Source organism: Myotis brandtii, unplaced genomic scaffold (assembly GCF_000412655.1).
Source record: "Myotis brandtii unplaced genomic scaffold, ASM41265v1 scaffold59, whole genome shotgun sequence".
NCBI classification, from domain to species: Eukaryota; Metazoa; Chordata; class Mammalia; order Chiroptera; family Vespertilionidae; genus Myotis; species Myotis brandtii.
In genome coordinates, this window is record NW_005370223.1 from 3,745,197 (window position 1) to 3,760,598 (window position 15,402).

The window sequence follows — 15,402 nt, forward strand, 5'->3', positions numbered from 1 at the left end:
TTTTCATATGTCTCTTGGCCTTTCCTCTGTCTTCTTTCAAAAAGTATCTATTTAGGTCCGTTGCCCATTTTTTGATTGGGTTGTTTATCTTCCTTTTGTTAAGTTGTATGAGTTTCCTGTAAATGTTGGAGATTAAATAAACCCTTATCAGTGATAACATTTGCAAGTATGTTCTCCCATGCAGTGAGCTTTCTTGTTGTTTTGTTGATGGTTTCCTTTGCTGTGCAAAAGCTTTCTATTTTGATGTAGTCCCATTTGTTTATTTTCTCTTTAGTTTCCATTGCCCTAGGAGCAGTATCAGTGAAGAAATTGCTTCAGCATATGTCTGAGATTTTGCTGCCTGTGGATTCCTCTAGTATTTTTATGGTTTCCTGTCTTATGTTTAAGTCCTTTATCTATTTTAGTTTATTTTTGTGTATGGTGTAAGTTGGTGGTCTAGTTTCATTTTTTTGCATGTATCTGTCCAGTTTCCCAATTTTTTTTTTCTTTATTAGTATCTGGTAGCATGGGGAGAATTAAATAAATATCTGTTTTTCTTAAGTTGTAATTTCACAGAATTAGTATCTCATACAATTAAATTTAAATAAGATACGACAAATATATTCATTATTCAATATAATTAAAATGCATAAGAAATAAAGTGTACCTGATTCAAAGATATCTCTTCAATTATTTGAAGAAATTGTTTGTAAGAATAATAAGTATAATTTTTGAAGATTGTATGTATCATTGATGATATTTATAAGCAGTGTGAAAGAGCATTTAGTTTATAATAGTGTTCTAAAAGACTCATGATTTCTTTGAGGGGAACGTTTATGTGAGACAATGTTTTATAAGGAGCGTTTTAACACATTTTTTAGTCACTTTCCTCTTATTGAATTCATGTTAATTTCTAGACACAGAAGGAAAACTTTTGATTATTTTAAATCAAGTTATGTAAAGTTAATTATTGGAGGCTTTGCTCAACTCCTACATTTTTTTTTTTAAATTAAATCTTTATTGTTCAGGTTACATTTGTTCCTCTTTTTTTCCCCCCCATAACTCCCCTCCTCCCAGTTCCCGCCCCCACTCCCCACCCACTGTCCTCATCCATAGGTGCACGATTTTTGTCCAGTTTCTTCCCGCATCTCCCATTCCCCTTTCCCCCCCAAGAATAGTCAGTCCATTCCCTTTCTATGTCGTCCCTGATTTATAATCACCAGTTCATTCTGTAAATCAGATTATTTATTCACTTGATTCTTAGATTCACTTGTTGATAGATGCATGTTTGTTGTTGACAATTTGTATCTTTACCTTTTTCTTCTTCCTCTTCTTAAAGGATACCTTTCAGCATTTCGTATAATACTGGTTTAGTGGTGATGAACTCCTTTAGCTTTTCCTTATCTGTGAAGCTCTTTATCTGACCTTCAATTCTGAATGATAGCTTTGCTGGATAAAGTAATCTTGGTTGTAGGTTCTTGCTATTCATCACTTTGAATATTTCTTGCCACTCCCTTCTGGCCTGCAAAGTTTCTGTTGAGAAATCAGCTGACAGTCGTATGGGTATTCCCTTGTAGGTAATTGAGTCTCTTTCTCTTGCTGCTTTTAAGATTCTCTCTTTGTCTTTTGCTCTTGGCATTTTAATTATGATGTGTCTTGGTGTGGTCCTCTTTGGATTCCTTTTGTTTGGGGTTCTCTGCGCTTCCTGGACTTGGAAGTCTATTTCTTTCACCAGGTAGGGGAAGTTTTCTGTCATTATTTCTTCAAATAGGTTTTCAAGTTCTTGCTCTCTCTCATCTTCTGGCACCCCTATTATTCTGATGTTGGTACGCTTGAAGCTGTCCCAGAGGCTCCTTACACTATCTTCGTATTTTCGGATTCTTTTTTCATTTTGCTTTTCCGGTTGGGTGTTTTTTGCTTCTTCGCATTTCAAATCTTTGACTTGATTCTTGCGCTCCTCTGGTCTGCTATTGGGTGTCTGTATAATATTCTTTATTTCAGTCCGTGTATGCTTAATTTCTAGTTGGTTCTTTATCATAGCATCGAGGGTCTCATTAGTTTTCGTGACTCTCTCCTCAAGTTTATTGACAGCTTCTAGCACATTTTTGCAAGCCCTCAAAATTGCGATTTTTAGCTCTATATCCTCCATTTCTGTCATGTTTTTTTGTCTCCGCATTTTTTATGCTTTCTTGGTGCACCCCCTAGTGGTCTTTGTGCGCAGTCTTGTTCTAGTTGAGCCTTGATTGTTGTAGTTAATACTAGAGGGATTTGACCACCAGGCCGACTGGCTGTGTGAATCAGCTGTGTCTGCCGCGGAAAACTTCTGTCCTCTGGGGAGGTGCTAATCTAGCCTTTGCCTGAGGCGATCTGGCAAATGGCTCTGCGCAGGGCTTGGGCGGGGCGGGCTCAACAGGGCGGGCGGAGGGAGCGGTTATGGCCCCTCTCAGTCCCGTTCCCAGAGGCTCTGCTTCTCAGAACCCCAGGAACCGCTGCAAACCTCGGAGGGAAAGCTGCCTTCCAACTGATGCCAGACACTCCCGCTTCTCCCGTTTGAGTCCGAGTCCCCAGCGATTCGCCCGTATCTGGAGCTCAGAGTCTGAGACTCCCCCCTGACCGAAAACGACAACCGCGCTCTCAGCCACCAGCCCGCTTTGCGCGCGCACCTCCGCACCTGAGTATTTTCCACACTGCGCCTCCTCTGAGCCTCGGTGTGCTGTTATTTTTTTTTTTTTTTTTTTGTAAATAAGTAATACCAGTATAAGTAATACAAAAAGATAAACTCAAATATTGATCAACTAGAGGCCCGGGGCATGAAATTCGTGCATGGGTAGGGTCCCTATGCCTTGTCTGCGATCAAGGCCAATTGGGGCCTTCTGGCTGCTGGCCAGGGCCTTCCTTCCCTGGTGGTCAGCACACGTTATAGTGAGCGATTGAACTCCCGGTCTCCTGGTCGAACTCCGGGACTGTGAGAGGGCGCAGGCCGGGCTGAAGGACGCCCTCCCCCACCGAGTGCATGAATTTCGTGTACCAGACCTCTAATATCCTATATAATAAAGAGGTAATATGCAAATTGACCATCACTGGAACACATAAGATGGCCGCCCCCATGTGGTCAAAGATGGCCACCACAAGATGGCTAGCAGGGGAGAGCAGTTGTGGGTGATCAGGCCTGTAGGGGAGAGCAGTTGGGAGGGACCAGGTCTGCAGGGGAAGGCAGTTAGGGGTGACTGGGCCAGCAGAGGAGGGCAGTTGGGGGGACCCAGGCCAGCAGGGGAGGGCAGTTAGGGGTGACCAGACCAGCAGGAGAGGGCAGTTGGGGGTGACCAGGCCTGCAGGGGAGGGCATTTAGGGGCAATCAGGCTGGCAGGGGAGCAGTTAGGTGTCAATGAAGCTGGCAGGGGAGTGGTTAGGGGCAATCAGGCAGGCAAGCAGGCAGGCGAGTGGTTGGGGGCCAGTAATCCTGGATTGTGAGAGGGATGTCTGACTGCCTCGTTAGTGGGATCGGGCCTAAGCAGGCAGTTGGACATCTCTCAAGGGGTCCCAGATTGGAGAGGGTGCAGGCTGGGCTGAGGGAAATCCCCCTCCCTCCGTGCACGAATTTTGTGCACCGGGCCTCTAGTATATATGTAATTTTACATTTGTACTTTTAAATTAGTTATCACATTAATATACTGGGATGTATGGTTTTGTAAAATATTGGTGCAACTTGAGTATCAGATTATAATGTTAAGAATATTTGCTTTGTTTTGTTCAAACAGGTCTAATTTAGGTAGTTCACTAATCTTTTCAAGGCATTCTACTTACTCATTAACTTGGTAAATATTAAGTTCTTTCTATATTGCAGACAATCAGCAATAAAAATGGATAAGGCATGCCCTGTCCCCAAAGTAAATGGTTATCAAAGCCATTGGTCACTAATATGGTTATCATCCACACTGACATGAAAGTTATTGGAATAGTTCTTTACAACCACTGTTATTAATATATTAAAATCTCTAATTTTCAGGGTAATGTAAAAGTTATAATGTAGTTTAGATAAAGTTTTGTTTTGGGAAAAGGTCTTTTGCTATACATCAGTGGTTCTCAACCTGTGCGTCGCGACCCCTTTGGGGGTCGAACAACCCTTTCACAGGGGTCGCCTAAGACCATCGGAAAACACATATATAATTACATATTGTTTTTGTGACTAATCACTATGCTTTAATTATGTTCAATTTGTAACAATGAAATTGGGGGTCACCACAACATGAGGAACTGTATTAAAGGGTCGCGGCATTCGGAAGGTTGAGAACCACTGCTATGCTTTCTAGTTGTCTTTTATATTTGGTTAGTTTGACTGTTGTTATGATATATAAGTTAAATGTGCCAGGAAGTTACGTGTGGGCAGAGTGGGAATAGTACATGTAGAATAACTTTTCATTAGCAGTATGAATATTGAATACTTCAAAGAAGCCTTGAGTCTTGAATATTTCATTGCGTTTTTGATGCTTCTTCAGTAGTCTAGTACATTTTATAAATTTCAGGATTTGGTAGAGTTATTTTATATGAGTAGTGGGAACTGACTCAAAGAAATGATTTATTATACAGTTTATCAGCAATTCATGTTATTTGGGATGATTACTATATGTAAACTTTGAGGAAGTTTTCAAAGTTTAATTTTCATTATTATAGTGTTAAAATTTATTATAAAGTTTATTAGCAATTCATGCTATTTGGGATGGTTACCATCTGTAATGCTGAGGAAGGGGCTATATCCAAAGCTACCTGACACATTCGGTTCATGTGTGATAGCAAAGAGGTCCATCAGGAAAATGGGATCCTTAGGCTCTACATCCCTCATGAAGCAGAACATCCTGATTTTAGCTCTAGGGAGCTCCCCAGGGTCCTGAATCTGGCTCTACGGCCCATCTGGGGGTCTCGACTACCTGTGTGTTGAGGATCTGGGCTTGTGGCCACGGATTCAGGATTGGTCTTTGGCCTTCCATGCCACTCCTCCCACAGCTGCCAGCTCTGTACTGGAACCATGAACACAAATTTTCAATTTTTCTTGGGTGTAAACCTAGGTATGAAGTTCCCTGGTCATTTTTAACATTTTTAGGGACTGCCAAACTTTTCTTCTAAAGGGATTGTCACATTGTTGTGCTATTCCATCAACAGTGAATGAGGGTTCCTATTTTCTTCCACATCTACGCTAACACTTGTTATTGTTTGTCTTTTTTATTTTAGTTACTAGAAGCCCGGTGCACGAAATCCGTGCACGGGTAGGGTTCCTAGGCCTGGCTGGCAATCAGGGCCAATCTGTGGGGCGACTGGCAGGGCAATTGGGGGGCCTCTGCTGCCACCCGTCTTGGCTGGCCTGGAGCCTGCGGGCTGGGGGCAGCTCCTGCGTTGAGCGTCTTCCCCCTGGTGGTCAGTGCGTGTCATAGTGACCAGTTGTTCCACCTGTCGTTCCGCTATTCGGTCGATTTGCGTATTAGGCTTTTATTGTATAGGATATTAGTGGTTGTGAAGTAGTATCTTGTGGTTTTGGTTCATGTTTCCATAATGACTGATGTTGAGCAGTTTTTTCATTTGCTTATTGGTCATTTGCATATCTTCTTTGGAGAAATATCTGTTCAAGTCTTTTTTTGCCCATTTAAAAATTGAGTTATTTGTCTTTTTATTGTTAAGTTGTAATTACTACTTATGTACAGGGTAGGGCAAAAGTAGGTTTACAGTTGTGAAAGTTTATTCTTGTATTATTATTTATTAATTATTTTATTATTTTTCACTCAAACAACTGTAAACCTCCTTTTACCTTACCCTGTATTTTGAAGGATTTTATTTCTTTAATATTATAGGTGACAGAATGACAGTATTCATATTTTTAAAATTCTGGGTGATGGAAAAGTCAGCTACTATTATTTATTGTTTTCTCTCCTAAATTGTTGGTGTAAAAAACCAAGAGAAAATACTTTTTTTCTCTCAAGAAGAAAAGAACATAAGTATCAGTTTTAGTCCAGAATTTTTGTTTCTATGGATATATGAACAGAAACTAGATTTAGAAGGTTTAAGAAATGAGTAGGCAGTGGGAAAAAAAAAAAAAAGCATTCTCCAGGATACTCTTTGAAGAAATTTGCTGATTAAAGGTGAGAAGTAGAATTTTACTGATGGTTGGAGGAGAGATGGTGGTGGATATATTGTTTGTTTTTTCTTTAAAAATAAGTCGAAAATCAATCATACTTTTTTGGAGAGTGGAAGGAGGAAATGGAAGGTGGGAGAAAGGCAGAGTAAGATTGAAAGTTAATGAGCTAAATCAAATGAAGATGTTCTAGCAATATGTAATTTTGAAGTGTTTGATTCTTTTTTTGTTTATTAAATTACTAGAGGTCTGTTGCACGAAAAGATTCGTGCAATAGGCCTTCCCTTCTCCTGGCTGCCGGCACCGGTTTTCCTCTGGCACCCGGGACCCAGGCCTTCGCTCTGGCCGGAGCCGCCTTCAGTCTTAGCTCCGCCGCTTCGCGCCTACGTATGCAAATTAACCACCATTTTTGTTGGCGGTTAATTTACATCTCGCTGATTAGCCAATGGGAGGCATAGCGAAGGTATGGTCAATTACCATGTTTGTCTATTATTAGATAGGATTGGGTGACATTGGTCAACCTGATCTTATAGGTTTCAGGTGTGGGTTTCTTTGTTACAAGATCTGTATATTGCACCGTGCACCCACCACCCAAAGTCAAACCTTCTACTGTCATCATATATTAGTTACCCCCCTCCCCGCAACGGCCCTTCCCTCTGGCAGCTACCACACTGCTGATTGTATTCATGATTTTCAGTTTTATAGCCCCATCTGAGCTTTATTCTTTTTAAGAAATCATTTCCCCCTATGTGAAATGAGGTAATTTAATTAAATCTCTAAGCAGTTCTAGCTCTGAAGTTCTAATTTTTAATCAACTAGGTCTGGTTCCATTCTTTTCTCCTTTAAGGAAGGTCTTTCCCCTCCCCTCAACTGTTCATTCTTATGCTGTAGATGTCTAGATTTATTTCTTATTCACTTTCTATATATTCCATTTATGTTACTGTGTACAGATTAACTTTTGACATGAAGGTAATGCTGGATATTTTTGTGTGTCCCTTTAAGAAAAGGGACAAATCTTTAGGATGCTGGTTATACTATTATACTGAGTTTATTATAACAACACATAAAAATAACTCATTTTACAGCATAATTATGTGTTTTCATTGTCACTTACAGTTAGTGTGTGCTTTTTATATTTTTTGTCTTTTTACTATTGCAAATCTTGTTAGCAACTAATTTTCATTAAAAACTAATTATAAATAAGTTGTTTTGCTTCTAATTCTGTATTTTTTCTATATGAGATGCTAATTCAAGAGTATTTGTTAAGTGTTACAGTACATATTATATTTACTTTGTTTTTCATTGTCGGACTTTTAAAAAAAGAGATGGCACTGTATGTTTAACTTTTCATTTAATGTATTGTATAATTCATCTTGTTCAAGTTGACATTTCCTTCAGCTAAAATTTTTATCAGTGCTTACTGTTTCATACAGTTTTAACTGCTTCAGACTGTTAGTTTGCAGTGTTAAAAACTTTTATTCCATTTCTGAACATTTTAACTATCCTTGCTGAAAGCAGCCTCAATTCATACTGTGCTAGTTTTCCTTTTTCTAGATGCAATATATGTAATCTTGGTCAAGGGTTGTTGACAAGGTATTAGGTTATATAGGTATTATAAATCTATGTATCTTATTGCTGTAATTTAAAGGAAAGAGTTGAAAATTGGTTATATTGAAATAATTATTTTTGATGTGGTAGATAGGCTCTCTTCCATTATAATTTACTAGAGTCCTGATGCACGAAAATTCGTGCAAGAGTAGGCCTTCCTTCCCCCGGCTGCTGGCACCAGCTTCCCTCTGGTACCCGGGACCCAGCTTCCGGCACCGGTTTCCCTCTGGCACCCGGGACCTGGACTTCCCTCCTCTGGCCTGTAGGCACCTGGGACCCAGGCTGGCTTCCCCTGGACTGCCTGTAGGCACCCGAGACCCAGGCTGGCTCCCCCTCACCCCCCTCTGGCTTCGTCAGGAAGGACGTCCGGAATGATGTTGAGAAGATGTCTGGTCTAATTAGCATATTACCTTGTTATTATTATAGATATTTGTTTGAATGTTCTCTTAGAAGCATCTCTGGACAACATGTAAATTTAGTAAAAACTTCAGAAATATTACAGAACAATATGTAGTTTCTCCAAAGTTCTTTGCAGTTCTGCAAGTAGCCAGCAGGGGATCTCCTCTACACCTACTTTCCATCTGAGTATAGTTAATGATAGTGTCTGTGATTATACTGTTGGGGCATTTTATAGAATATGAAAAAGTGGCTTGAAAGACCTGTTAGCTGGATAATCTGTTGAGATAAAACATTATCCGTAGGCACACTCTAGAAATAGTTGGAGGTTGGGCTTATTTTAATAATCATGTTTTGTAATTAGTGGTAATAATTACAAATTTCAGAATTTTTAATGGGCCTTTCAGAAGAAATATGAAATGTGGAAATTGCACAGTGCCCAGAAGTTCTTTGTATACTTAGTGTTGCTTAGAATAAGTCTTCAAAGGGAATGAAGGTAGAATAACTTAATTTTTAAGGTTGATCATTTAAGTGTTAGAAACATGTTTTCATTTTCTTCTCAATTCTGTTTCTTTTTGTCACTTGTCTTAATAGCAGGACTTAGAGGAATTAATATATTAACATATTAATATATTAATTAATGTATTAATTAATGTATCATTTTTCTTGATAGTAAATTAGATATGTACTACCTTTGAAATGCAGGTTTCTCTGAAAGTATATAATTCTAACTAATGTCGTATTTCTGTAAAATTATTTTGTTCCCTGAAAACTGACTTTAGAGGAAAGGATTTGCCATTGTAAGTTTGATGAAGGATTAAGGGCATAATAGCTTTTTGAAACCATTTGGAAGTAGCTTAATACTTTCTAAGAAATTGATTATTGATTTATGTTCATTACATGAAAGTTATTTTGAAAATTAGTTACTGAGAATTTTTAAACATGTTTTACTATGGCATGTAGCATTTATTGTTAATCTTAGAGGTAGGAAAGTTCATGCTTTATAAACCCAAGGAATAAAAAATAATAATGAAAGTTAAATGTTGGGGTTAAGCTGCTTTTGCATGTTGTTGGAAAATAGTAATTCTTTGTTTCGTATTCCTGTGTGTCAGTATTTTCTGTTTGAGATGTCTGCTTTTACCTGATTGGAAATAATTGGAGCAGACATATCATATTTAGTTCTCTGCAATGTTTTATGTAAAATATTCTGTTACATTGATTTTTCTCATTAAAGCAAATATAGTGTTCAGACATTTTAGGGAATGCTTATAAAATTTTTGAGTGTGATCTGCTCGTTTTAAATATAAACATAAGAGGAGTGATTTCTGTTCCAAATTTTCTGGGTTACAAATCTCAGCTTAACAATTATATTCATACACAAAAGGGAAAAGATATAACATTTTAGGATATATTTGAATATTCTTTTTGTGTACATAATGTAAGTTGAAGGCAAAATACATTATTAGGATTCTTCTTGATGTAGTTCATGTTCTTTAAGACACAAAATGATATGAATAGTGATTTATTAAAGTTAATATCTACAATGTGCACAATGTAGTCAGTTGTTTATATTAATAGAAAAGATGTGCATTTTAGCAGATAATAAAACACTAAATGAGAATTAAATATAGAAATGGCAGCCTTAAAATTAGTCACAAAAAGAACAGGGTTGTGAAAGAAATACTGTATATTTAAATTTCTTAATTCTGACTTAATGTCAAAATGAATAAAAAAATGTTGGTGTTTGGGAAGTGGAAAAAGACATTGGAACATATTTAGTGTGCAGCTGTTGTAGAGCAAATTGAAACTGACGTATTCCATCCTGTGCTTATTAAAACTTTGTCTCTGTGAACATTTGGATCTTTTCTTTTTGTTTTAGATATTTGGTTTCCAGGCAGGACTGACGTCTTTGGATTGTAGGGGATCTTACTGCTTACCTGTACCAATTATTCCCTCTTTCAGCACTGCTCTGTATGTTAAACTTCTGAAACTACCCACATGCTGGTAAGTATGTTGAAATGTGGTTTATGGTAATTTTTATTTATTATCTTAGGAGGGAAAAGCTAGTTGAATCTGTTTTATGTCAGTGTGTTGGTTTTATACAAAACCTTGGGAAAATATCTGAATTTATTCTGTCTTTTAAGGAGACACTAAAAATCTCTTTAATATTTGTGTATTTGGTTATAATATCTTTTGTGGTAGTCATAACTGTTGTCCGGGTTATAATTGCTAATCCATGTTGGAGCTATAGTAAAATGTTGCTGCTTCATAATGTAATAGGAACTGCAAGGGCAAATACATTTTTTTTCTCTCTTTGAGAGAATACAGACAAAGAGTAACGAAACGTTGCATGTTAATATTAAGGCCAAAGTATTTATCAACTAAATAACAATTTTATGTGTATTCATAGCCATTACATACATTTAAAATATTTGACATATATATGTGTAATCATTGCATTTGGAAGAAATCAATTTGAATATTATTTATCATTCATTAATGGGTTACTTTATTTGGAGGTCATATTTTCCTAAACTCAAAGAGACTTATAGTAAAAAAGCCAATAGTTACTTATCATAACCATTTTTTAGATGAAAGCAATACTTTTAATATATTCAAGAAATAATTGTTTAAATATACGAGATAAGATTTAAATATATGAAATTACATTCTAATATTTCTACATTTTAAAATTGAGATTATTTCAATTATTTGAAATATATCTTTGCTTTCTCATCCTAATTAGTAAGCTTATTTTTACAGGATGAGTTTTAATTAGTTATTTTGAAAAGCAACATAACTTTCAGAAAATTGATATTTTTTATATCTAAAGTAATTTGCTGATGATGTTTCTTTAATAATATATAACTTTTAGAATGAAATTTATAAAGTAAATGCTCACATTTTCAAAGAAATTTACTACTGATCCAGAAATTTAAAAATACAGAAATTGCAGTTAATTAAGTTTTGGAACCAGTTCTTCTATTAAATGAAAACATTATTAAATGATTATTCTTATTTTTACTTGATAGTTTAAATTTTGTGCTAATCATTCATATTCTTCATATATCATTTATTATGTTGTTTAGAGATTTACGTTTGAAACATTTTATTTGTGTATACATAGCATGTTGTATTTGAGTCAAGTTTTATATTCTAATTTATTAAGAAATACCGTATGATATGTCCTGGTTGATATCAACTTTAATAGATATTTGTGAATACTGTTTTCTCAATTATGTGTTGATTTATTATTCATAACACTGAAATTTTATTAGAAACATTGCAGTTTACTATAAAAGTTGCTTAACAACTTTTAAAAGTGAAAACCCAAAATTTCCAAAATGAATTATAGCCTTTATATGAAAAGTATTGAATATTTAAATAGGTAAGGTTTATTTTAAGGATGTATAGGGCTTACTATAAATATTGTTAGATGTGATTTAAAATATGTCTGCTGACATCTGAAAGAAAATATTCCAATTTAATACTAAAAGCATAAGATCACAGAATGCAAATAGTTGTTTGGATATGATTTGCTTTTTTTTTTTTTGTAGTTAAGACCACTTCTCATTATTTCAATGATATTTTGCTATATTTTACAGAAATATATTGCTTTGAAATAATTTCTTCAAATTGTTTCCCTTAATTAATAGAATGTAAACTATAATCTGTTGTTAGCAATTCTAAATTGAAAGTAGTAAATACAAGTCTTAATAAATTGAGATATATCATAGTCAAATTAAGCAAATAAAATACAGATAAAATACATCAAGTAGTGCTGGAATTAAATCAAAATCACATGGGAACCGAGAGTTTTATTTAACTGATGCAGTAAGTGAGGATTTTTTTTAGTAAGGCTCCCTGGTTATGTCATTAAATGTCAACCCTGTTCCCATTCATGTTCTCTCCCTTCCTCAGATTATATAAGCTGCTTTCATTTGGATTTTTAAAATTCACATTTCAGTTTCTTAAAATACATATATGATGCTGTGTATATATTTCATTCAATAAAGAGAAGAGCATATTTAGTACAGGCCACAGCTTTTTTTTAAAAAAATATATTTTATTGGATTTTTTACAGGGAGAGAGGGAGAGGGATAGAGAGTTAGAAACATTGATGAGAGAGAAACATCCATCAGCTGCCTCCTGCACACCCCTACTGGGAATATGCCCGCAACCAAGGTACATGCCCTTGATTGGAATCGAACTTGGGACCCTTCAGTCCGCAGGCCGACGCTCTATCCACTGAGCCAAACTGGTTAGGGCCAGGCCACAGCTTTTGAAACAGGGACATTTTATAGCTCATTGAAAAAATTTTAGTTGGTGTGTTGGAGTTAGCATTGTAAATCAGCAAGATATCCTATACTTCTTGTTTAAAAATATTTTTAATTTCAGTTTTTAATTGTGTATAAAGTTTCAGACTAACTACCATTTATTTTAATTAGGCTTGCTAATAAATATATGGTTTATGTAACATTGAAAATAAATTATCCCTCTCTCATTTAAATGTTTCTATTTTAGTCTCAATGAACAAGCTTTTAGTAAATTCCAGTTTCTTAGCATTTATTTTTTCAAAATATTTTGTCTTTCATTCTATATTACATAATTTCTAAATATATAAAAATAAACTTTTAACAAATTTTTCATTATTGTTTATATCAGGTTAACATTTAGTTCTTTTAGCTCCTAAGAATAGGAGTGAAATATGTAGGATATGGTGGAAATGACACAGTGATCATTATTTGATAAGAGCAGTATTGAGCAATTAATGTAAGCTTTAATTTATCTCTTTAAAAAAAGTTGTTGTAATAAGGGCAGCGAAGAGTCAGTTTAAGGGCAGTAAGTAACATAAATTTATTATCATTAGCAGAATTATGCCTTGGTCTCCTGTAGGTAGTTATATTTAAAATTTCTGCAATGGGTAAGTAGTACCTTTAGGCCTTTATTTTTTCTTATTTATTTTATTTTTATTATTTTTAAAAATCCTCACTTAAGGATGTACTTTTTGTTGATTTTTAGAGAGAGAGGAAGGGTGGGAGGAAGGTGAGAGAGAGAAACACCGATGTGAGAGAGAAACATAGATTTGTTGCCTCCCATACACATCCTGACCAGGGATGGAACCTGCAACCTAGGAATGTGCCTTGACCAGGAATTGAACCTATAACCTTTTGGTGCACAGGATGACTCTCCAACCAACTTACTGCATGGCCAGAGCCCTTTAGGCTTTTAGATGCATTCTTAGCCTTACCATTTTTTTCACAACACAGAAAATGATAAGTATTTCAACTCTATTTTAAAAACTTTTTGAGATATTAATATTGTATTGGAAAAATACAAACATTATGGTATTTCATAATTGAACTGATCCTTGGTAGTCAGTTGAAAGACCAAGAAATAGAGTATTATTAGCATTCCCAAAGCCTCTCCTTTACACCCTCTTCCAAGGTTAACCATTATCCTGATTTCTAATAGAATAGATTAGTTTTTTTCTGTTCTTGGATTTGATATTATTGGAATCATTTAACATATTTCTTTTGATTGGCTTCTGTCACTTAAAGTAATGTTTGTGAGATTCATCCATTAGATTGTTTGCTTTTGTCAATACACAGTATTCTATTACATGAACATGGGCAATTTATATGTTCTTTATCTACAATTTTAATTAAGAATATGTACCTGAAGTTTGTGTCAATTTATTTATTTATTTTTTTCATTTTCTCTATTCCTTAAGAAGCTTCAATTGTATTAGAGGAGATTAGATGTAATTCATTAAATATGTTTTGATTTTCTTCGTTTTGATAGGCATTGCACTATGTGTTGGGATTGGGGAAAGACCAAAGTAGAATGCAAGGAGGGTAAGAGATTTTCCTTTCCCTGACCATGAAAACTTTCAGTCTAGTAAGGGAGAGGACTAGACGCATATGAAATTAGTGGTCTTTAAATTACAAAATTGAGACTTAAGCACAATGTTCTGTTATTTTAAAGAAATTAGAAAATTCCCCTGGGACATCAGAAATGGCTTCAGAGAAGTTGGGCTTTAATGGCTGAATCAGATAGATATTTGTGTATTGAGAGGTTGGTGTGGTGTGGAGGCTTCTGGGGGATAATACTGTCTGAACAAAGTCAGGGTTAGTCCGTTGGATCTGTGCATGCATATAGTGGGGGAGGGATTTGGAAACTTATTTTGGACCTTGACTTAGACATGAATAAAGATTCTAAGCTTTTTAATATGAACACTTAAAAATAGTTAAACCAGTTTCAAGTATTCCTTAGCCCCATTTCTTCCTGATGAGGGTTGTTAACTGCAACCATAATACAATCTTAAATTCACTTTCTCTTATAATTGAGTGTTCAGAAATGTGACTTTATTCAGATGGGTAATATGCAACATACTTTGGAAGTACAGAGAAAAATTACTTTGGCTTAGAACGCTACGGAAAACATAAAGAAGGTAACTTTTAGCAGGTTATTAAAGAGTGGGTAGAATATGAAAGATAATTCGGTACTTTTTTGTACATTGTTGGATTCTTAGTTTAATGAACTTTTTATGACAACCTTGTGAGATAAGATAGTCCCTCTTATAAAACTAAAACTCAGAGAGGTTATGTAACTTGTCCAAAATCACACAGTTGGTGAACAAGGATTTGAAAAAAAAAAAATGATGAGAGAGAATCATTGATCGGCTGCCTCCTGCACGCCCCATACTGTGGATCAAGCCCACAGCCTGGGCATGTGCCCTGACCGGGAATCAGACTGTGACCTCCTAGTTCATAGGTCATTGCTCAACTACTGAGCCACGCTGGCTGAGCTGAACAAGGATTCTCATAAAGGGTTATCTGGTTCCCAAGTCCTTGATCTCTTTCTTATCTGAAGGAGAAAAGACATACATTATGTTCTGTTAATCATCTTTGAAGGCTGTACCATTTTACATTTCCACCAGCAATGCACAAATGTCCAATTTCTCTACATCCTTACCAACACTTTATTTTCAGTATTTTTGGTAATAGCCATCCTGATGAATATGAAATGGTATCACATGGTGGTTTTTGACATGTATTTCTCTAACAATTACTAATCTTGAGTATCTCTTCAAGTGCTTAATGGCCATTTGTATATCTCTCTTTGAGAAATATACAAGTCCTTTGCTCTTTTATAATTGTTTTTGTTGTTGAGTTGTAGGTGTTTCTTATATGGGTCTGTATAGTAACCCCTTATATATATGACTAGAGGCCCAGAGCATGATTGAAATTGCATGAGGAGGCGCCCCGCCTCCTGCCTCCCGCCGTTTGAGGAGG

At 35.8% G+C, this 15,402-nt stretch overlaps 1 protein-coding gene across 16 annotated transcripts in view; it reads left to right on the forward strand.

The window, feature by feature from the left end:
* The window catches only part of VPS13B (vacuolar protein sorting 13 homolog B (yeast)), a 631,834-nt gene that overhangs the window by 55,485 nt on the left and 560,947 nt on the right, over window positions 1–15,402 (forward strand). For 15 of the 16 annotated variants that reach the window (XR_001364589.1, XR_001364591.1, XM_014550216.1 and 12 more), the window contains exon 15: window positions 9,984–10,108. Coding sequence is in view for 14 of the 16 variants with exons in the window: in XM_014550216.1 (XP_014405702.1) it covers window positions 9,984–10,108 (125 nt within the window). In the remaining 2 variants the exon portion in view is untranslated. Of the gene's footprint in view, window positions 1–9,983; window positions 10,109–12,769; window positions 12,852–15,402 lie in introns of those variants that run through there. The other variant, XM_014550215.1, reaches the window with a different exon arrangement.